This window comes from Paroedura picta, chromosome 5 (assembly GCF_049243985.1).
Source record: "Paroedura picta isolate Pp20150507F chromosome 5, Ppicta_v3.0, whole genome shotgun sequence".
NCBI classification, from domain to species: Eukaryota; Metazoa; Chordata; class Lepidosauria; order Squamata; family Gekkonidae; genus Paroedura; species Paroedura picta.
In genome coordinates, this window is record NC_135373.1 from 45967782 (window position 1) to 45990643 (window position 22862).

The 22862-nt window shown below is 45.3% G+C and overlaps 2 protein-coding genes across 7 annotated transcripts in view; one reads left to right on the top strand and one right to left on the bottom strand.

Annotated features, from left to right (window-relative positions):
* Window positions 1-13044, top strand: part of MTFR1L (mitochondrial fission regulator 1 like) — a 28703-nt gene extending 15659 nt beyond the window's left edge. For 4 of the 5 annotated variants that reach the window (XM_077337658.1, XM_077337661.1, XM_077337657.1 and 1 more), the window contains 3 exons: window positions 116-327; window positions 5595-5798; window positions 9311-13044. In XM_077337658.1, the coding sequence (XP_077193773.1) occupies window positions 116-327; window positions 5595-5798; window positions 9311-9416 (522 nt within the window). In that variant the 3' untranslated portion in view covers window positions 9417-13044. Of the gene's footprint in view, window positions 1-115; window positions 328-5485; window positions 5799-9310 lie in introns of all 5 variants that reach the window. The other variant, XM_077337660.1, reaches the window with a different exon arrangement.
* Window positions 10942-17730, bottom strand: AUNIP (aurora kinase A and ninein interacting protein). 2 transcript variants are annotated; one of them, XM_077337655.1, is made up of 4 exons: window positions 17576-17730; window positions 16725-16849; window positions 15797-15923; window positions 10942-11844 (listed from the first exon to the last, which is right to left on the bottom strand). In XM_077337655.1, exons 2-4 carry the CDS (start codon window positions 16815-16817, stop codon window positions 11024-11026), a joined length of 1041 nt encoding a protein of 346 aa, XP_077193770.1. In that variant the 5' UTR covers window positions 16818-16849; window positions 17576-17730; the 3' UTR covers window positions 10942-11023. The 2 variants fall into 2 exon arrangements, with proteins under 2 accessions (XP_077193770.1, XP_077193771.1); XM_077337656.1 differs by lacking the exon at window positions 17576-17730 and adding an exon at window positions 17274-17295.
* Between the last annotated feature and the right edge of the window lie 5132 nt (window positions 17731-22862).

Genomic DNA, 22862 nt, shown 5'->3' on the forward strand with positions numbered 1-22862 from the left:
GAAACTGGTAATGGCAATTAGCAATCATGGTACCATACAACAACTGTGTGGTGCTTTTAAAACTTTTACCTACTGGGGTGAGTTTTATTAAAACCTTTGGGCTTCTGAATTCCAGGACAGACTCTCGTCCTCTGAAGCACAAGTGGAAACCCAGCCCATTCTTTGTCATACAGCGGAATGCCTCTGTCCCAAACTTGAGGAAGCAAGAAGAGAAGTTGTTGGCTTTGAAGAAACCAGGTTTACCTGCCTTGAGTCGGACCACGGAACTCCAGGAAGAGCTGAGTCACTTGCGGAGTCAGATAGCAAAAATTGTAGCTGCAGATTCAGGTAAGAAAAACACAGAATACTGATACTTTCATTGTCAACACCCTGGACCGTTAAGTTGGAAATTAGGGCTATTGTAATGCCAGAGGGAAATAGTATAGCAAAAAATATCAAGCCCCAGCATTACAGCAAGAAGCTCGATGGGTAGAACTGTAAACTGAAATTGTTTCATATCCTTAGTAGAAATTGTAACTTAAATTTCCACAATACTACAAACAAGCTAGAAATTAGGGATGAGTGACTTGACTTGGATAAGCCCAACAATACTTGAATCGATGCTGATTTGCATACTTTTCAAGCTTATCCAAGCCAAATCATATACCCCATCGGTTTAAATCAGCCGTATCAGAAGCCCAAATGGATTTGGGCTTGATTTGGCTGATTTGTGATTGAACTGATTGAGAAAGACCCCACCAAACAGCTGATCCTGAGGCTGAGCTGCTTGGTGGGGTCTTCAGATTTTCCCCCATCAGACCCTTCTGAAGCTGCAGAAAACCCTGTCTCCTGAGCCTCAGAAGGATCTGTGGGGGGAGAAAGACCTTTCCAAGCTGCTCAGTTGCAATAGTTGGCTGGGTTGTTGTTTTTTTCAGAAATGGCCTAACCACAGCCTCCTTTAGTCACTCCGACAAGTTGATAATCTCCCAGAGAGGATAGTTAAAGCTTACCCCAAGATATTCAAAGGTGTTTTTGTCTGTTTTGAAGCCATCTATGGTCCACAGTTTTGTGAGGCCCCTTTTTAAAGACCATCACTTTAGTCTAAACACAGTTAATGCTTTTAAGGCCTCTTTTTTGTAAAAGTTGCCTAGCTTATGTAGCATCTGTTTAAGACATATACATGTGAAAGATGCCAGAACAATATCATTCTGATAGCCTCATAACAATGTCATTGAAATATAAATGTTAAAAGCAGTAAAGCCAAAACAATTCCCTGATTTACTCTTCTGTTAAGTGCCCACCTTTATCTTAAGGAAAGTGTTGGTGTAGAATTCCTGTAACATAAACATTAGACATTTGTCAATATTTGTAACTGCCAATTTAATCCAGAGTTCTTTTCTATCAAAGGCATCTGTTAAATCTACAAGAGCTGGATACAAGCATCTTGTTTTGAAGGGCTAGGGAGTGATTGATTGTATTTTCCCCTTTTTCTAAAGCCTGCTTGCTCTGGCTGGATAGCATAATTGAAAGCCTTTCAATCCTACAGTTTGCCCAGAAAATATTTACTATACAGTTTGGAGGCTTATCCAGCAAACTCAGGCACAATAACGGGAACTCCTAATGGTAAGACAGACAATGCAGGGAGTGGTGCCCCCCTCAATGCCTCATTCTCTAAAGTAGAAGAGGGGCTGACATAGCAATACTACATGCAGCTCTGGTTACTGTATCTCAAAAAGGACATTGCAGTGCTTCAAAAAGTACTGGGGGGGGGATGAACAACTAAGGTGATTGTGGGGTTGGAGCACCTTTCCTATGGGGAAAGCCTGAAGAGTCTCAAACATTTCAGTCTAGAAGAAAGATGCCTAAGACATGAGAGAGGTTTGTAAAATTATGCACAGAGATTAGACAGAGAACTTTTTCTGCTTCTGCCAAAATACTAGAACTCAAGGGTATCTAGTGAAGTTGGATAGATGAAAGGAAATACTACTTTATACAATAGCTAATTAAAATGTGAATTTTTTTGCCAGAGGATGAAGTACTAGACAAAGGCATAGAAAATTTTAAAAGGGGATTAGACAGATTCATGGAAGATAGGTCTAGTCACAGTGACTGAAGGGAACTTTCACATTCAGAGGCCGTCAACCTCTGAAGGAAGTGTCAGGCAGCAGGGGAAGGCCTTGGCTTCTATGCCTTGTTCTCCCCCTCCCCAAATAAATGATTAGACACTGTGTAAGACAGGATGTTGGACAAGATGGACCAGTGGTCTGAAAGAGCAGAGTTCATATGTTCTTATGGAGAAATTATGGGAAACTCGTCCATATTTTGATATAAAATTTAGTTTTTCTATACTTATACCATGTACTTCTGGGAAGGAAAGAATGGGGGGGGGGGTTTGGCGGTAGGCAGAGGAGGGCCCTGGGTATTTGCTGCCTGGTGCCTCTCAAAATCTGGAATTTGTCCTGCACATCACCCATCCATGTGCACATAGCATGGCCCTGTAAACTAGTTGAGGGTTTTGACAGTCTGGTATTTGAGGTGTTCTGATGGCTTTTGATTGGCTCTGTAGTGCCTTTTTGAAACTCAGTGTTATGCCTTTTACTGGTTATCTTTGGTTGCAAAAATAGTATTGCTTATCTCATCCTTTCAAATGCTTTGTGTATTTTTTATTTTATTTTTTTTGCAAAGGCTGTCTGTATTCCTCCACCATTTGCCTTTTGGAGAAGTTGTGCTTGAGTGGCTGAACAGTGGCTGACTGTTCCCAGCCATTAATTTGGTTGCAGTCAAAGTTAGTAAAAGTCACTCCTGAGCCCCAAGTGGATCCTCACCCTTTGGCTAACTTGTAAGTTCTAAAACTAGAAGTTTGCTTCTGAAGGAAAATTTTTCTTTAAAGGTGCATTTTGGGGAACAGACTGTAACATTTGTCAATCTTTAGGATACATGAATTCATATAAATATGATGGGGGGTGACAGCAGTTATTTGTGAGTGTGAGAAAAGGTTACTATAGTAAAATGCACCCCCTGTCACAACTGATATAAAGATATATGTCAGTCCAGTTTGTAAACTAATTAGCACTGATAAAACTATGGAACACACAAATTCAGTATCCTAGAAGACTTCGCTCATGTCCACTGATATCTGGAGAAATCAGAGGGTTTGGTTCCTTAGAACCTCTTTGTTACAAGCAGGATCTTTTTGGAGGTGATCTTGGAACTGTGTTGGAACTGTGTGAGGATTCAAAGCATAAATTTTTAATTGATTTTTTTTTTACTCCTTTTCATGGCTGTAAAAATTGCTTCACCACAGGCAAAGACTGAGTGGTTTTTATACCATCTGGTGAGGGAGTTTTTGGACTACATTTCTAATTTTATGACATGTGTGCCACCTGCAGCATTTTAAAAGACAGATAAATGAAAGAAATATTCTGGATGAACTTTCACAACAATTTCTATGCAAATTCTATGCAAAGGAGTCCTTTGTTTTGGTTTCAAGCCACAGAAATGCTAAACTGCTATGCCCAGGGTGCTAGAATGTCTGTGCCTCAAAGAGCTTTACAGCCTTATAAATGACCATGAAAGAAGCAGTCAAGAAGACAGTGTAGGAAGACATAGGCAAGGGTAATAAGGAAAGAATATGCATTGGATTGATTATTAGATGTGGAATATTTTTTATAAACATTTAATAGTGGGTTGGGGAAAGTGACCCATTGAAGAAGAAATGCTTTTATAACTTGTTTGTGATATGAATTTTTGTATCTGTTTTCATTTTCTAAAGTATCTTCGATGAATCAGTACTTAAAGAAATACAACCTATTTCCACGCTGTATTTTTAAAAAGTGATTGTTGTTTTTTGCCATTAATATCAACTTATTTTCTTGTGCTTTAGCCTCCATTTTCTTTGCAGGCGTTTTAGCATGGTCTGTCTTTAGATACCTTTGTGTCATGAAACTCTAGCTTGGCATCCCTGCCGTTCTTTTCATAAAGAGTCCTGTGAGCCCTCATATACTAGGGGTGAATGCAGTTATTAGTTTTGGTCACCTGCTCAGCTGTTTCTTTGGATAAGACACAACATAAAGCTTTCCTGGCCACCCTCAGTCATAGCAGATTTTAGATTACTGGGAGTGTGTGCTGCTGAGCTAGCATAGTTCCAAAATTAGTGTTCCAATATGCAATTACTTTTTGACTGATTATAGAAATTTGTAAAAAGCATTGTCTAAATTTGCCATGGATTGGGGTGGTTAGTGATTTGCATCAGCAGTTGACCAAAACCAGGTCAGCTGTTCTTTCTTAGCTGAAGCTGTATTTCACTTCCAGGGCTCTGCCCGTTCAGTCAGGTGCTCAATGAATCTTTGCCTAAGCTGCACTTACAGGGCAATTCTATGCTGAATTACTGCTGTTTAAGCCCAATGTAACTCTGCATTGGGTGATACTTTTAACATGATTGTGAATCCCTCTGGCCGCAGCCAGATGGGGTACAGGATGCTCCGCTGAGTTGGATCCACACTAAATTGGAAATTTCCACTCATTCTGCCTTCCTGCTGCAGACTTTCCTGACATCACTCCTCAAGTTCCCAATCCTAGGAGCATCATTTCATGGGGATCAGTGGACAGCAGAGGGGAAAGGGAAAGGCAGGACATTTGTCATTCCATTGATGGAAAGCTTAATCCAGCCTATTGTGTGCTTCAGTGCCTAATAGATATTTGCACTAGATGGAATTGGACTGAGTTTAGATCTCAGTACAAGAATCTCTGTTAGCAGTGGACATTCTCTGTTCCCTACAATCTTATCACTACCATCTGTGTCAGAATTTGATTTCCTACTAGATGGTTTGTTACAACTAATGTTCTGGAGAAAGAAACTCTGCTTGCTTAAAGGAAGTCACCCCCCCCCCCCCCCTTTAGGCTTCCTTCAGTGTAATCCTACTCTACTGAAATTCTATTGAGGAATGACCAGTGTTGCATCTGTTGTTGCATATTCTTCTCACTACAAGTGCCCCAAGGAATAATTTTACTCTTTAGAGAGAGGGGTGAAATTGTAACAATCATGGGAAGAAAGGATTACAGTATTTGCTGGCGTATAAGACTACTTTCCCCCCCTGAAAAACATGCCTTCAAGTGGGGGGGAGGTCGTCCTATATGCCGAGTGCACTTCAGTTGGGATAGACATAGCTGCCCATAGTGGCCCATAGTACTTTAATGTAATGTAACAAACTCTATATTTTGAGTGGAAATGTTGGGGGTCGTCTTATACGCCGGCAAATACGGTAAATTCCCTCTTCCCTAATCTTCGATGCAGTCACCCTAGGGCTGCCAATCAGCATTTTAAAAAATCTTATTTGCCCCTAAGAGTCAGGGGTCGGGCCTAAAATATGGGAGTTTTAGCCCCACCCCACCCCGGAGGAGTTGGTCAGGACCAGAGCTTGGTATATGTTCTACTGCACAGAATGTAAATGAAGAAAACTCTGCTATGGCACTGGGTTTACATCCTTGTGTATTCTCTTTTTTTCAGCTTCCTCTTCATTAACGCCAGATTTATTATCTCCAGGAAGTTCAAATGTATCTTCTCCCTTACCTTGTTTTGGATCCTCATTCCAATCTACAACTTCCTTTGTCATTAGTGATATAACGGAGGAGGAGGCTGAATTAGAAAGTCCAGAGCTTCCATCTGTCTCCTTGCTTTGTTCTGCAACCTCTGAATGTTGTAAAGCAGACCCAAAGGATTCCGACGATGAAGATTCTGTGTCTCTGTCAAAGGCCAGCAGTTTTGCAGACATGATGGGCATTCTTAAAGACATTCATAGGATGAAACAGAACAAAGACTTGTAAGTTTATTCCCCCCCCCCTTCCATCCCTAAATGTCTTGTTCCTTTTTTGTTTGGAGCTTGCAGCTTGCTTAGAAGGTGCATCTACTGGTCTTAAAAGCGCTGGTGAAGATTTTCCATTCCAAAGTGCTTTTCCTGCATTGCAGCAGTCCTCACAAAACATGTTTTTAAAAGCCTGCCCCTGACCATTTGGGGACTGTCCACAAAGTTTGCAAAAGAGCGCATGGTTTCTGCCCACACTTTCCTGTCATAAAGCATTGATTTTTGTAAAAGTTTCTCAGTCCGTTCGTTTGGGAGCAGTTCTTAGGTAGTGAGGGTGATTCAGCTAGTCTAGTGCCTATTTGCAAACCAGCCTTAGGAAAGGCAATGTGCATGTTTTTGAAAATTAAATAAATACAGAGAGAGACCTTTACTCCTGTGGCTGGGGGGAGCCTTAAGCTTTGTCCTGTAAACAAACACTTCGTCATCATTTTGGTAGCTGGAGCAGATGTAGGCTGGTTAAACAAAACTTAACTAAATGTCAGGGTTGCTGCTCCAGCATTCGCTGCCTGTCTGCCTCCTGTTATCTCCAGATGCCCCGTTAATTTTGTGCATTGCCTGTTAGAACCAAAAGACCCATTAAGCATTGTTCTGATGTGAATGTAAAATTCTGGGCTTGGATCAGCCGGAGTCATCAGGAATTCTGTTGACTTCTAGACACAAAGACTCCACAGTCTTATATGTAGCCATTCTCATGAGATGCGGACATTTGCCAAGTAGTTCAGACATTCTTGCTAGTGCCATGCTGGAAGTCCTCTTCTTTAAGAGGATAATTTAAATAATTGCAATATTGCTTATGAATAGGGATGGGCAGAAACTCAAAAATTCAGCATGAACTTGGCCATTTCAAAGCCTGCGGATCAATGTTCAGGGAAGATATCTGCCCCGAGTATTTACCATACCTTTGTCCGATTTGGCTGTTTAGGCCATTTAAGCCTAACAGCTAAGCGGCACAGGTTCACAGCCGACCCATTATGTTTAAATGGCTGCAAGCCATTTCACTAGTCGTTTTCACTTCCACATCAAAACAGGGAGAAGCAAAATGGAACGATTTCAGCCTCACAGCTGACAGGCATACCCACCCCAACTATTAGGCTGAAATGGCTTCCAGTAATTTAAAGCTAACAGTGGAGAGAGCCCACCCATCATCACTTAGGTTTAAAAAGCTATCAGCCATGGAATCCTTCATGGGTGATCTCCTTTCACCTGGCCACAGCAAGAAAGGGAGATCCAAACTAGCCAGTCCAGTTTGGGATATTTTTGTTCATTTTGGGGCTGTCCCAAGTTCATGGCCATCCTACTTCAGAATTTGAGCCAGTGCCCGCAAACCAGCAGGCGCGCTTCCCTTCTCCCCCACCACTGGGCCGCGCCCCTGGCCGCGGTGGGGGGAGGGAGGTGCTGGCACCAGTGCATGCTAGCTGCACCGGGAGCAATTGCCGCCTCCCAGCACAGTGAGCGCCACGCTGTGGGGGGGGGGGGGGAAGCACGGGTGCCGGTGGGCACAAACATGCAGGAACGGCAGGTCTGTGCCTGCGCCTCCCCCCCCTCGCACCGCAGCGCTCGCTGTGCTGGGAAGCGGCAATCGCTCCCGGGGCAGCTAGCACACACTGGTGCCAGCTCCTCCCTCCCCCCACCACGGCCCGGTACTGAGGCCTCCGGGCCGTGGCCCAGTGGTTGGGGAACACCGTTCTATACTACTTTGACACAAAGTGAATATCTTGTATGTCAGTGTACTACCAGTATTTGAGATTGCATTAGGGTTAGGGTAAGATCACCTTTGGTGTAACAAGAGCTGTTTTTTTCACTGCTGGAAGTAGTCACAAAGGGGGCTTATAAACACCTTTCCCTTCTCACAACAGACACCCTATGAGATAGGTGGGGCTGAGAGAACTGCTCTGAGAAAACTGTCACTGGCCCAAGGTCACCCAGCTGGCTGCATGTGGAGGACTGGGGAATGAAACCCGGTTCTCCAGGTTAGAGTCCACAGCTCTTAACCACTATACCACACTGGCTCTTAAACCCTGTGGTGCAGAAGAGAACTGAGAAATGGTGTTTTCTAGACATTGTGCTTGTCCTTTTGTCCTGGGTGACAGCTGCCAATATAGAAGAGGCTTCCTAGGAAAAACGTTGATGCTATTTTTAATACAACTTTATCCTTGGGGATTTCCCCCCCTTCCCCCTTTCACGTTTAATTGGTAAACACAATTATTTCAGTCTCGAGGGGAAGACAACATGTGAAAGGAGCAGCTGTAACAGATGTAAGGAAACGTAGGAATTGAAGATTAAAAATTCAGATGTACAATCTGTTTCAGATCCCTGTAGCTTTGTTCGTCAGGGGAAACCGGAGCTCTGAACCAAAAGCACTTGGATGTTTTTTTCCCCAAAATCAAGTTATCAAGAAACCTTTCCCCAGAGTATGAGTGATGTAAAAGTTTGTTCAGTACTGAAACATTGCTTACAGTCCCTGGAAGCAATTACTGGAAGCTCCTGTCAGCCCGAGACATTGGTAGACCAAGGGTCTGGTTCCGTCTCAGGCAGTTTCATGTGTACATGAGTGTATTCAAGGACAGAGGGTGATGGGGCTGCAAGTCTGTTTCTTGGAGTTGCTCAGCCTTTAAAAGGCTTCTGATAAACTTTCCACAGAAGGAGCAGGTGTACTGTCCTCTTTCTACAGCTCGCGTGCAATTAAAGTCATCCTGAGTATCTGTCCTAAATGCCTACTTGAAAGCAAGCCCCACTGAAATTAAAGGTGACCTGGCGAAATTCTGAAGCCAAAGACCCAGAAGCATCTGGGACTGGCTGACTGCTCAGGGTGTTTATGCCATTAAAACAGAAATGTAAATGAAGGATGCAAGAAGAGCCCCGTTGGATCAGACTAATAGTTCATCTTGTCCAGCATCTCACACATTGGCCAACCACTTCCTCAGGAGGGCCAACAACAGGGCATAGAGGCCAAGGCCTTCCTATTCAAATTCTTACATAGCTCTGCTACAAATTTTTAAAGTAAAATAATTATTTAGCTGCTGTTGTTTCCATCGTGCTCAGGTGATTAACAGTGAGGCCACCACTGGAAAAATAACACTCTGTAATCCTGGAATGTACAGGTGACCTTTGCCAGTTTCCCAGGCACTGGAAAACATTTAAACATTGGCTGCAAAACATGAATAGAAAAGGAATCCCTTGATTTGACTATGTCGCTAGAATCCTTTTGTGGTGAGATCTGTTATGAATTTGAGGGGCACATTGATGAGCAGTCTGTGCTGCTTCAGTTCTTTGTGCCCTATTTTCCTGTTTCTGAGATCCTCAGTGCTGCAGAAAGATTTGGAAAATCCAGAGCGGAAGGAGAGTGGGGAGAATCCAACTTGCTTAGAAAATATTTTTATAATGGTATTCAACAGTGGCCAATTTGGGATTCTGGGAGGATGCATGTCTGCATTGCAGTTAACCCTCTGCATTTTCTGTCCTCCATCTAGGAATAGGACTTTAATGAAAGAGGAGGATCCTGCAATCCTCATTGCAGAAGTTTTAAGGAGAAAATTTGCCCTGAAGGATGAAGATGTAAATGCAAAAAAGAACTGACGTTTTGCTCTCTTATTACTCTGTAAGCAAATTATTGTATTCCTGAGGTAATTTTTTTCTCCACAGCAGCTGCCTTTCCTCGAGCATCAAAATCATGTAGGAGTTAGGCTTCCTCTGAGAGGAGCTGTGGACTTGCTGTTTTTTCCACACAGCTTAGAAAGATGCAATTTTTTATAGGGTAAACTGTTTTCCACAACTGTTTTTTGCATTGTTGGTAAGGATTCTTCTGTAGCGGAACACACTAGACACTTGACTGAATGGTTTAAATTAAAAATGATCTATTCGTAACTTTGCTGCAAAAAAAAAAATGGCTAGCTACTGGTTTATATACTATATAAATGGATACGAGTACCTTAACTCTCAAGCCTGTGGTAAGTTATCAAGATATATAGTCCTTCCAGCTTCTCTATTATTGGTGGACTCTTGCTATTATAAAAATGGTTTATTGAATATTGTTCACATTTTAAAGTTTCCCCCAGTCTCCCCCCTTTAAGAAATACTTTGAGAATGACTTGATCAAAACCTGTTACATGGAAGGCTTGGATAGTTTCATTTGGACTCTGCCTTCCTCCCTGAGAGAGACCCCCCCAAGAGGCTTGCAGCATTCTTCTCGCAACAACCCTGTCAGATAGGTTAGAGGGAATGGGTGGGACTGCTCCAAGAACATCCAGCAAGCTTCTGTGACTGAGTGTGGATTTGAACCTGGGTCCCCGAGATCTTGACACTCTATTAAGTCTTGCAAGCAACATTTACAAATTGGTTTATGCACCCCTTAACACAGTAGTGGCAGGACTCCCCCCCCCCCCCCGGGAAAATGATTTACTTAAACAGTAGGAACCATCCCACTTTGCTTGTGTTGTCACTTAAGCAGTTCACACCAGGAACTGCTTGGGGTTGGACTAGATGACCCTGCAGGTCCCTTCCAACTCATATGATTCTAAGTATATAAGCTATTAATACTTCAGAAGGAGCTGTGGATCCATGGTCAAGCTCATGCTTTTTACATAACAGAAAAGCTATTTTTTGTACCCAGCTTTTCACAACCCAAAGGAGACACAAAGCGGCTTGCGGTCACCCACCCTCCTCTTTCCCACAACAGCCAGGTGAGGCTGAGAGCAGGGGGTAGAGCAGGGGGTTGGACTAGATGGCCTGTATGGCCCCTTCCAACTCTATTATTCTATGATTCTATGAGAGCTCTGAGAGAACTGTGACTGGCCCAAGGTCACTCAGCTGGCTGAACACAAAGGAATGGGAATCAAACCCACTTCTCAAGACTAGAGACTGCCACTCTACCAAGCAGGAGATTCCCGGTTCAGTCTTCAGCTTCCAGTTAGAGGCTGCCCAGGGAATGATGTTGGAAAAGACCATCTTTTGCCTGAAGCAGTGGAGAAATTCTGCCAAGTGGAGTGGACTTAATACAAAACCGTTCTAGGTGCACATAGCTGCATATTTTGCTGCTAGAAGCCATTGCATTGTTCTTTCATGCAACAACCCTTTATTTAATAGTAACCATGAAGCACTTACATTTACAGTGTACCTTTTATTTATGTTTCAAAGCTGAACATCCCACGCTTAACTGGGCCTGCATCCTGCGGAGCTATTACGAGTCAGTGCTTAATGACTCTATTGCCTTCTGAGTCCTCTGTGAATAGCAAGTCGTAACATGAAATCGGCCTAATCTCTGCTCCTGAAGGTAGCTGCGGCCCACCTTCTGCAGGAAAACACGCCTCGGAGCAGTCTCTGTAGGCCGGGCAGGTTCCTCGATTGCCGTTGTCCCACAGAGACTGCTTCAGCAAACACAAGTTGCCTCGCTCACCAGAAGAGCAGTGAGAAATTACTCTGTGACCCTCAGAGTCTTGACTGAACAAGAAGCTGGGGCATCCCAGCTGGCTGTTCTCGGGCCCTTTAGCAGAAACGCAAGGAGCCACGACTGTTCCTGAGGGAAGCCCTATCCGGTTTTGGTTACGGCCTTTTGGGTTCATGGCTGTGCCACTCCTCTCCACCTGAGGATCTGCATTCTCAGAATCTGAGGAATCACTGAAGCGACTCTTGCTGTGGGAGGAACCGCTTCCGTGTCTTCTCAGGGCCTTCAGGTGGGGGCTGGGTGTTCTCCAGCCACCATTTCTGTCTCTCAAAGGTGATCGGGAAACAGCAGTACATTCATTTGATCCCGGCTGCTGAGTGAAGTCTAAGTTGTCACCTGCTGTGTTACATTTCCCGCCCTTAGCTCGATCGGTCCATCCGCTGGTACTCTCAGCTGAGGCCCTACGGGCATGAGGCCGGACCCGTTTGCTTTCCCGAAGCAGTGAAGACGCTGAGGCAACAAACTGGCTCCTCTCCCCTTCCACGGATTTGTGTCCTTGCAGGTTGTGGTCACTTTTTGACGCAGCACCAGACAGCCCCATGTTTGTGCTGGCTTTCTTTTCACCTGGGAAAAAATTGGATCTTAATTGAACCACAGGTCAGATACACACAGCCAAATACTTATAGAACACCCCTACCCGTGCAGGTAAAATGTGAGCACTCTTGTTACGGAATACAGTAATTCCATATTGTGTGCACTAAGACAGGGATAGTCAACCATGGGTCCTCCAGATGTCCATGGACTACAATTCCTGTGAGCCCCTGCCAGCAAATGCTGGCAGGGGCTCATGGGAATTGTAGTCCATGGACATCTGGAGGACCCATGGTTGACTACCCCTGCCCTAAGGCTTCTGGTGCTCTGTATGAATCACTGATCTAACTTTCCCTCCTTCCAGTCAGCCTCTACATCCCGCTGATTAGTCAAACATTGCCACACTCACACAGCTGTAGGGGAGGCTGCCTGTTGCAGGTCTGCATGAGTTCATGGCCCATGCCTTCCTTCTTTCCAGACTAGAAACATGCCCAAAGCACAGACTTGTTCTGCAAGAGCTTTGGCTGCAAGCTCCATGCAGGGCAAGTAGCTCTCTTGCTTATTACCAGAAATTCCACAGCCTTCGAAAATATGAGGGCATCTAATTTCAGATCAGTATTGTTAGAAGTGCTGCCACCTGTCATAACCGTCAGTGATTTCATATTGTCATCGTGTTTCAAATATAGTATGCTGAGACAGGAGAGTGGATGGCAGGTCTAGACTAGGAAATCTCAGGCATAATAAAACTGACCTACCTTACAGGGTTGTTCTAAGGATTATGACAAGGCTATATTTTTGTGCAGTGTCTTGAATATTAAAGAAAGCACTACATAAACGTGAATTACTATTGTCACTCTCACTATAGCTGAGGTCTGGCAGTAGCCCACGGTAGCTCTTGGGCTATACCGCAAGCTGCCCGCCCTTCAGCAGTTCCACATTTTATTAATTTCCTGAGGATGTGGGGAAAGAGGGGGGCACTCCAAAGCTGAGTGGAGTTAGTTTTCACTGCTCTCCGCAGCAACCGTTTCAAAGCTGCCTTGTTTAATTTCAAGATGTGGCATCAGCAGCAGCACAGGGGCTGAGGCCTCCATTCTAGTGTCTGACGGCTGTAGGAGCAGTGCAGCCATTTTGGAGGGCATTTTGTGTGTGTGTGTGGGGGGGGTGTTTTTGGTGCAGTGTTTTCACAATGAAAGGTGCAATAGAAGTGTGAGACAATAAACCTACAAAACTTTTTGCCAGTGTACAAGTTATTACAAATCCAAACTTTCCCTATCAGCAAAGTTGTGTTTTTCAAGGTCCCTTGGGGTTCATAGCTAATGACTGCACCCAAACTCCCGGTTTTCCACTCGTTTTCCACTTGTACTTGGATCACCAGACAATGTTTATCAAGGATATATACAGGTAGCAAGTGTGTCATCTTAAGAGGACATTAAAATTGCTAGCTCTGACCTGTCAGATCTCGGAAGCTAAGCAGGGCTGACCTTGATTAGTATTTGGTTGGGAGACCTCCAGGGGTTTGGGGTCAAGATGCAGAGGCAGGCAATGGCAAACTGCCCCTCAATGTCCCTTGCCTGGCTGCCAGACAGTTCTCTGATGTCCTGCCTACATGTGCATATGACAAATTAATAATAAATAGTATAATTGCTGCTGTCACCAATTCTGAAGTTTGTATCAATGTCAAAAAGGAATCTTGCAGGATTCACATTTCTGTTTCCAGGCGAGGGTGAGAAAGTCTGCTCTGGGAGCTCCCACTTTGGCTGCTCCGGATTTGTTCCGCTAACAGCAGCACCTTCCTCCAGAAACAGCAAGGTGCCTTCCACTGCCAGAACAGCCGCGGAACAAATCCATGGGCCCCACCCTGCTGGGTTTATGTTCTGCTTTTGGTCAGAGGATTTTCAATGCAGCTTAAACATTTTAAAAACTACAGCATCAAGCATCCCCATTCTTCCAGGTTCCTCACCCTTAGAGGTAAAGTGAACATTCACTGGCTACAATGACCAGATTGGGAAAGAAATGCTTTTTGCAGAAGCCTACATGGTGAAGCATGCCCTTAATAGTTTGTATAGACGTTCCTAGAATTGTATACTGGGTAGTTTGCTGAGAAACCCAAGCAAGAGCCACTGTCGAAGATGAGGATTTGGCCGGTTCCTGAACGGTAACCTACACCCAACCCAATTTTTCAGGGAAAAAAAGACAGCGTCCCAAAGTGGCTTACGAACACCTGTCCTTTCCTCTCCCCACAACAGACAAGACACCCTGAGAGGTAGGTGGGGCTGAGAGACCTCTGACAGGACTGCTCTGCGAGAACAGTTCTGAAAGAACCGAGTGGCCAAGGGCACCCTGCAGGCTGCATGTGGAGAAGTAAGGAATCAAACCCAGTTCTCCAGATTAGAGGCTGCTGCTCTTCACTACCACATCACGTTGCCTCTTTGCACGTTCAGTGCTGCATTACATAAAGCACAGTCCATAGAAGAAGGTGCAGCAATGGATCCTGTTGGTTCTCTTGCAGTAGTGGAGGTGCTTTCCTCCCCCAGAAGGTGCAAGATGCTCCTCTGAATAGTTGCAGCGATCCGACCCAAAGTGTTCCCCCCAGAGCAATCCGTCAGCCGTTAAGTGACTCTCATTTAGTACCCATACAGTTTGAGAAAACTGCTACGCTGCAATTCACTTACTGGCATTTCGCTTACTTGGGGAAGAATTCCAACTTTCCTCCCCAGTTGGGCCTTATGCAATCAGGGCCTTATGCTGCCTTCTTTGTAAATGTGCCCAGCTGGGAAGAGGGTACCTTGCACCCCAGTGGATTGTGAACGTTCTGCTGGCTTGATCTACCAGCTGGAGCTGTGGGCGCCGAGCCTCGAACGAACACTGAGCAACAAAGCTGCTCTGCTGTTCTGGCTGTTTTGTTTTAATTCCCCACTGCTGACTTGGGGATCTGCACAACTCCTGATGCTGGGCCTGGGTGATGCTGGATCGGAACCAAATCCTCTCCTCTGCCTCGCACACCCCGGGCAAAGGCCGCTTTAAGCCTCCACATTCTTTTACACACAGGCAATTCTGCCCACCTGCCCGTATGGGCTGCCTGAAGGATTTCAAATTGGGCTGTCTGAAGGATTTCTAGCACACATGGTCAAGTGGAGACTTGTGAGAAGGGACAGAAGCAGTTCTTTTCTGCCCTGCTGCTCCAGCTTGCCTCCCTGGCACTGCTTCTCGCTGTTCCCCTCTCCCCCCAACTTCTTTCCACCCTTGCCCCCTGCTGCCATCTCCATTCTTGCCAGTGCAGCAAATGTGGAAGGGAAGAAGCCAGTGGGACAACGGGAGCCAGTTTCCTCTCCTTGCGAATGCCTGTCACCTCGCCATATGTAGACCCATCTTTTTGTTTAGTTTTGCATCCTCTGCAAATGTTACCCCCATGTTGTTAATAATACCATTTTTAACATACTGGAGGGTTTCCCAAATTGTTTATCGTAGTGATGGCTGTCTGCAGCATGTGGAGTTGCCTGCCTACATTATTGGACAGGCTTTTAAATTAGTGGATGCAGGGATTCAAGGAGGGCAAGAGAATAAAAATACAAGGCAGCTCATTGTAACATGCAACAATGTGTGGGTTCAAAGGAATACCCAATTCTTTGCCCCTGAGATAGGTAACACTTAATGGTGCAGACAATAACAGGTTCACTTTGGGATCAGATTCTCTTGTTCTGATCTCAGTGGATCCATACAACTAGGCTCCAAGAAGGGATCTTAAAAACAAAACAAAAAGACCAGGATTTTGAAGCCTCCTGTCTGGTCTTCAGCCTCCCAAGTGTTCCTCCTTTCCACCACAAGTGTCTAGGACAGGGGTAGTCAAACTGCGGCCCTCCAGATGTCCATGGAACACTGGCAGGGGCTCATGGGAATTGTAGTCCATGGACATCTGGAGGGCCGCAGTTTGACCACCTTGTCTAGGACAAGGAGTTGCCACGTCCTGGAGGAAAAACCCACATACCTGCTGGCTGAGAGCTGAAGAAGCTGGAGATGGTGGTTTGCTTGGTGAAGGGAAGAGGTACCTTTTCCGGAGCAGCGTAAATCAGCGGCCCCTGCCGGATGCTTAATGTTGGCTTAGCTATGAGGGTCTGCGAGTGGACAGAGAAAATCAGGATCAGAATTCATTCCCATGCCGTCACAAAGCCCCAGCCTGCTCCCCAATGTCCCATGTCCCTTAGCTTCAAAACGATTTGCTGCTGCCATTTCAAGGGGACAAAATCAGGATCCACCAGCAAGACCCCAACTCTGCCTCCTCCACTGAACTGAGTCAAACTGAGGTGACCAGTAATGAGGTTTTTGAACCACTCTGCAAACTGAAAACTAGCAAGTTTCCACACCCAGATGGCATGCACCCAAGGTCTCTTCAGGAGCTCAAATGTGCCATTATTGAAGTACCAACCAGAATCTGTAACTTATCGCTAAAACTGACCTCCATAGCTGAGGGAGGGAAAGGAGCAAGTGTTGCTATTTTAGCCGTTTCTAAAAGGGTCCAGGGGTTTATAGCCCTGTTAGCTTAATATCTATTCCAGATAAACCATTCGCACACAGTCTGACGCAGATGCCCCCCTTCCCCCAGAAAGAAGTTTCACATTGTCAGCTGACTGTCCACCAAGGCTGCCATTTTGGGACTGCAGAGCTAGAAAATCAATTGCCAGGTGGCCTAGATATTTGAGGGACTTATTTTCCCAACCCTGTGTAGGTATGGTACCAAGAAGCCTATTTATTTAAAACATTAATCAGCTGCCTTACTTACTACCTTGAGGAATCCATGGTGCCTTACAATGTAAATAACACATTAAAAAAACAAACAAATAAAAGGCCATTGTTTTCAATGGAAACATCACAGGTCACAAAAAAAAAATTTCAGCCCCGTCTGTCAACACCATTACCTGCACTTTATGTCTTTTGAGGGTTGAAGTATCCAGCCAGATTCCACAAGCCTCCCGCGGTTCCTCTGTAGGGCTTCTGCCCTTCCGCTTCATCTGTGTTCAGACAATGAGGGGCTTTCTGCAGCCTAAAAAAAAGCACAGGAGGCGGCATCCTAAGACTCCAGTCCTCATGGTTGCAAAGAAAGTGTTAAACTGATGGATAGTGCTGCATGTGCCCTAATGGCTTAGCGACCAGCTGAGCGCTGGGTTTTTATTTTGTGACTTTTAAGCCAAATCTTTCATCTTCCCAATATTTTTGCATATTCCAGTTTCCTGGCACTCATCACAATTTGCAGTCCTCCTCCATGCCCATCCCAAAATCTGTGGGCAACAGCTTTTGGCCAGGCAGAATTCTGAGCTAAAGGGCAGCCAGTATCTGTTGCCGTGGACATATGAAAAAGCTCTTCCTGTTCAGTTTTGCTACCTGGCTAGCCTGCTCTCAGAAGGTGGTCAAGTGGGAGATGATGTGACCTTAGAGAGCAGCTGCTGGCCAGAGTAGACCATACTGACCTTGACGGACTAAGGGCCTAGCTCTGTAAAAGGCAGCTTCACGTACTAAGCCATGACTTAGCGGTAGAACACCTGCTTCCGCCTACGCCTAATTTGATCCCAGAGGTGGAAGCCTCGATCCCCCCCCCCCCCCCGACCCATAAAACCCCGCAGGGCCGCCTTCCTTCCTTCCTCTTTCTGTCCCACCGACGCTCCTCAGGCAGCCCGCTCACGCGCCGCCGGAGGAGCCCGGGCCGATCCCAGAGTCTGCTTGCGGCGCGCCCCTCGAAGCAAAGCGAGGCCGAGGCCACAGGGCTGCCTACCTGGCAGCAATGAGGCCAATTTCCCGCGGCTTCAATTGCCGGCTTGTCCCTTGAGCAGCTGCAAGCAGGACAGGCCGAGCCCCAGGAATGACGCCAGCGACGGCTTCCGATTCTTCCTTCCCGCCTCCCAGGCCCCGCCCCTCCGCTGAAATGGGTCCAATAGCAGGAGTCGCCCTGTTGGCGGGAAGTAGCATAACCAATTTAGAGTCCAGCGGCGCCTTTATGGCTAGTCAAGTTTTCTTCAAGGGATGAGTGCCCACGAAAACTCATCCCTTGAAAAAAAAACTTGATTGGTCTTAAAGGCGCCGCTGGACTCTACATAGCTCAATGGAAGGCGAGTGGAAGATTTTTAGGGGGAAGGGGATTGTGGTGCCTCTTTCCCTGGCGGGAAAACCCCGTTGTTTGGAGCAGTCAATGTCAGTATCTTTTTAGAATTCGAACACAGGGGATTCCGTTCATTCCAAGCGGCGTAGAAGGTTTCTGTAATTGAAGAAAGAACTGCAAGCGATAGCGTTGACAGCTCTAGGTTGGGGGATACCTGGAGACGTCGGGAGAGGAGCCATATGGAGGGGATTTGGGGCGGGGCGGGGGAACCTCAGTGGAGCAGGGCTGTCCTAAGGCATGGTGATGCTGATCTGTGTATTTTAAGTGACTTGCCATCCATCAATACAATTACGCAGTAGTCTAGACTGTACTAAACGATGAAATAATATTTGCTGCAATGTTACAGATGGGCATTGTGATTTGTCTCTGATGGCTTGTGGCTGTACAGCAAGTTTTTTAACGTTTAACAACAGTTTTGTTGACGTGCCAATACAATCAATATATGTGTAATATCATCGGCCATTTATTTTTTATTCCTGTGAGTGGTTGTCGTAGGGGCCCCAGCACACTGGTTTGCCCAGGGGCCCATAATGCTGTTAATACGCTCCTCCAGTTGAGTATAATACTATGGAGCCTCCCCCTCCCCCAACTCCAAAGCAGCTACTTTCTCCAGGAGAACTGATGTCTGTCCACTGGAGATGAGCTATAATTCCAGGAGATCCCCAGGTCTCACCTGGAGGCTGGCATCACTAGCAGCTTCCCCAAACCCTGCCCCCCTGGCTGCAGCCCCCAATCTCCAGGAATTTCCCCACCCAGAGTTGCCAGCTCTATAGAGGGGAAATTGTCCATTCTAATATATACATAGAAATCTACTCTCTGTGGAGTCTACAAATGTGTTTAATGGATTAATTTAACTCATTTATTAGCAGCCAGGACTCTACCTTTGTAGTCCTCTGCTGGCATGTGAGTAGATGGGGATGCCAATTCCAGGCTGGGAAATTCCTGGTGTTTGGGGCATGGCGAATGGGGAGATAGAGGTTAAAGGAGGAAAGAGGTTTCAATGGCACATAATGCCCTTGGGTTCCCCCTCCAAAGCAGCCATTTCCAGTACTCTCTGAAGATCAGATCAGTTGCCATTCCAGGAAATAACCCGAGCGTATAGCTGGCCTCCTTCCACCCCAGAAACGCAGCGTACACTTCCTCTAGATTCTAAATACAACTTCCACTCAGATAAGAAATTACCACTGTAAGGAACCCATCATGTGAGTGCAGCTCAGCAGACAGCAGCCTCCTCAGCTTATCACAACATGACAACACACTAGACTGGTCCTCTGCTTCGCAGCATGCTTGGAAGAACCAACCCCCAAGCTCTTTGCTCTTATTATAGTCAAGTGGAGTTCTTCAGGCTGGGGACAACTGCCTTGGTCATGCAGGCTTTTTCCAGACTTGCCTACCAGATCCAGTTGGGTGACCTTCTCTGATGACTTTTAGGAACTGCCTAAGGACCATATCTTCCCATTCTTGGTCCATTTGCACTGTTTCCAAGCCCCAGTTAAAGATTTCAGTACTGGCCTTTAAAGCTCTCTATGGCTTGAGGTGGGGCAGAGTGGTAAGGCAGCAGACATGCAGTCTGAAAGCTCTGCCCATGAGGCTGGGAGTTCAATCCTAGCAGCCGGCTCAAGGTTTACTCAGCCTTCCATCCTTCTGAGGTCGGTAAAATGAGTACCCAGCTTGCTGGGGGGTAAACGGTAATGACTGGGAAAGCACTGGCAAACCACCCCATATTGAGTCTGCCATGAAAACGCTAGAGGGTGTCACCCCAAGGGTCAGACATGATCCGGTGCTTGCACAGGGGATACCTTTACCTTTTATGGCTTGAGGACATATAGGAGTAGGCCTTATGGACAGCCTACTCCTATATGAACCTGCCTGAGTCTGACCATTGCAGGCCTCTTCTGAGATCCTGCTTCAGGTGACCCACCAGGTGAGGCTAGATGGATAACAGCCCAAGGAAGAGCCTTCTTGGCTGTGGCACCCAAATTAGGCAATTCTCTTCCTTGGGGATGTTGGTTATACCTTTCTATTATTTCACCTGCCAGCAAGTAAAGACTTTTGTGTTTTCTTTCTTTTTAATCTGGCATTTCCTCATTGACCCCTCCTTCCTGCCTTATATTTTAATTGCTGCATTTGCATTTTATAGATGTATTTACATTTTCTTTTCAATTGGTTTTATCATTTTGTTAGCTGCCTTAGAGGCCCCAAAAAGGCAGAAATCTTATAAACTACAAAACTATTGCAAATTTTAATTATGCTTTAAAGTAATATCTTTACATCTTGTAAGCTGCCTGGGGGAGATGCAGTTGTGCCAAACAGCAGGGCCAAAGTGTTGTGGTAAATAAATATCCCATAACGATCCTGTGCACTAGAGACTATAGATTCAAGTGGGTAGCCCTGTTGGTCTGAAGCAGCAGAACCAAGTTTGAGTTCAGTGGCACCTTTAAGACCAACAAAGATTTATTCAAGGGATGGGCTTTCGTCTGCATAGGACACTTCCTCAGATACAATGTAACGGAATACAAGTAATCAGTTCATACGTGTCCTTAAAATGTTAGCAGTAAATTAACATACAGCATAATGAAAATGGTTAACAGATTCCAGAGATAAATTTGAATAACAAGCTATTTAGATTTGTTTGGATTCCATTGCAGGAGACTGAATATCACAGAAAACATCTTGGGCTCAATAAATATGTCTACATAGTAGAGTTATGAGCATATATAGCATCAGTTGCTAACAACAATTAACTGAGACCTTGCCCTCTTCTCTCAAGCATGGAAGCATCTTAGGGCATCGTCTTCTTTGGAGCATTTGGCTGGGCAAAGCCATTTCCTCTGTTTACAGATCAAGAGTATATCAATCTACCATTCCAAACAACATTACATTATTCTATTCATTGTTATAATTCAATCTACTTGTTCAAATCAATTATTCCAGATATGAGATAAAATATAGAGGACATCTGGCCTTTCTGTGGGATTGTTAAGAATGCAGGTCAGCATATGGAGTGAGATAAGAATCCAATATCCCTGTTGAGTCCTGGGGATTCCGCTGTTCTGAGTGTTGTAATAACTTGCATTTTAACAGTTTCCCTTTCCGTTCTGTTCTTGACCATAATGACTATAATTTTACTTCACAAGATGATGGAAACTAAGGAAGAACTGGACTGGGAGATTAGATTTTCCCTTCCATGAAGCAGAAGAATGGGATTGCTTTGTGAAACAGATATGCACACCCTTAAAGAAGAGCAATTTTTCAAACTCTGTTTTTACCACTGGTCTCTCTCTCTCTCTCTCTCTCTCTCTCTCTCTCTCTCTCTCTCTCTCTCACTCTGTGTGTGTGTGTGTGTGTAAGAGAGAGAGAGACTGATGAGAAAGAGACACAACATCTCCAAGGCCACATAGGTTTCTTTAATCAGTTATTTAAACACTGCACAATTAACCTTTCCTCAGGTTATGTGGCCTGGACCTTTGCACAGTGGAGAAATGAAGGACCATGAACTCAGTTATCAGGTGTGCAGATAACATTGGCTCAAAAATCAAGGACTGTCCAGTGGCAACTCTCGAGCCCCCAACCCTGGGACATGCTGGCCAGAAATTATGGGTTGGATAGGATCTATGTTGGCCTTCTGAGATATTCCCATGAGTCCCTCTTTGGTTGATTAAAACATAATAGCTCAGCTGTATGGAATAAAGAGGGAGTGTTTTTGCTACAAAGGATGTTTAAAGGAAGGTTTAAAGGCGATTTAAACCCAGGAAGACAGTAGGTCCTTGTGTTGCAGAGCCTGTAAGAGCCTGATCTAACTTTGATTTATTCATTTAGACCATGCTTTTCCATCAAGTCGGTACCTGAAGTGTGTTCGATTCCCCACTCCTCCTCCACGTGCAGCCAGCTGGGTGACCTTGGGCCAGGCACAGTTCTCTCAGAGGTCTCTCAGCCCCACCTATGTTACTGGGTGTCTGTTGAGGGGAGAGGAAGGGAAGGCAATTGTAGGCCACTTTGAGACCTCTTCAGATAGTAAAAAGCAGGGTACAAAAAAACAGCTTCTTCTTTACAATATCATTCTCCCCTTTGGCATTTTAACATTACAAGCAACCCATGGGAGGTTCATGCTTCATATCAGAGTGGAGATTCAAACTTGGGTCTCCCGGATCCCAGTCTGATGTTCTAATTGCTACAATATGCTGGCTTTCTATTAACTTTAGAAAAGGCAGTCAAGCGGCAGGAGCCCTTTGTTTGCCATCCAAGGCCAGTTGGAATGCAGGGGCAGAGGGGAAGAACATGATTTTAACAGGGAAAACTATGCAGAGGGCTGGAAGGCTTAAACCTCCCCTCCCCTCCTCTCCCCGTACAACCCCAATCTGAATTAAAGCGGCATACCAACATTTATTTCCAGGATCTAGTTGGAACCTAGCTTTCCCTGGGCAATACCTCTGACTGCACTGCCCCTTTTCACTCTGCAGGGAAAAGTTAAGGGGACTGAACATTCTTTCTTGGAAAACAGCTCCCTTCACATAGAGATCTAGCAAGTCACAGGCCTCTCTCCTGCACCAGGGGGAGCATTTTTGCAGGGAGGAGCATTTGGCGCCCTGCGTCTTCACCTGCACTCTATAATGATCCCACTGAGCAACAGACTAGCAGTTGAATGGGCTTCCAAAACACTTTTATATAAGAGGATGAAAGTTTGTCTTGTATTGATAATGCCACGAGACTAGAGTTAGGGGATCTTGAAAGAAATATTTATTTAAAACATTCCTCCAGTGTAAGGTTTGCTTTACACATTAACATCCCGAGCATACACCTTTCCCCAAGTTGTCATGCGATGCAGAAACATACCAAGGGCAAATTATTTTTGTAAATGGATAATTTCAAGATCTGGTGCGGTGTAGTGTTTAGAGGTGCCAGA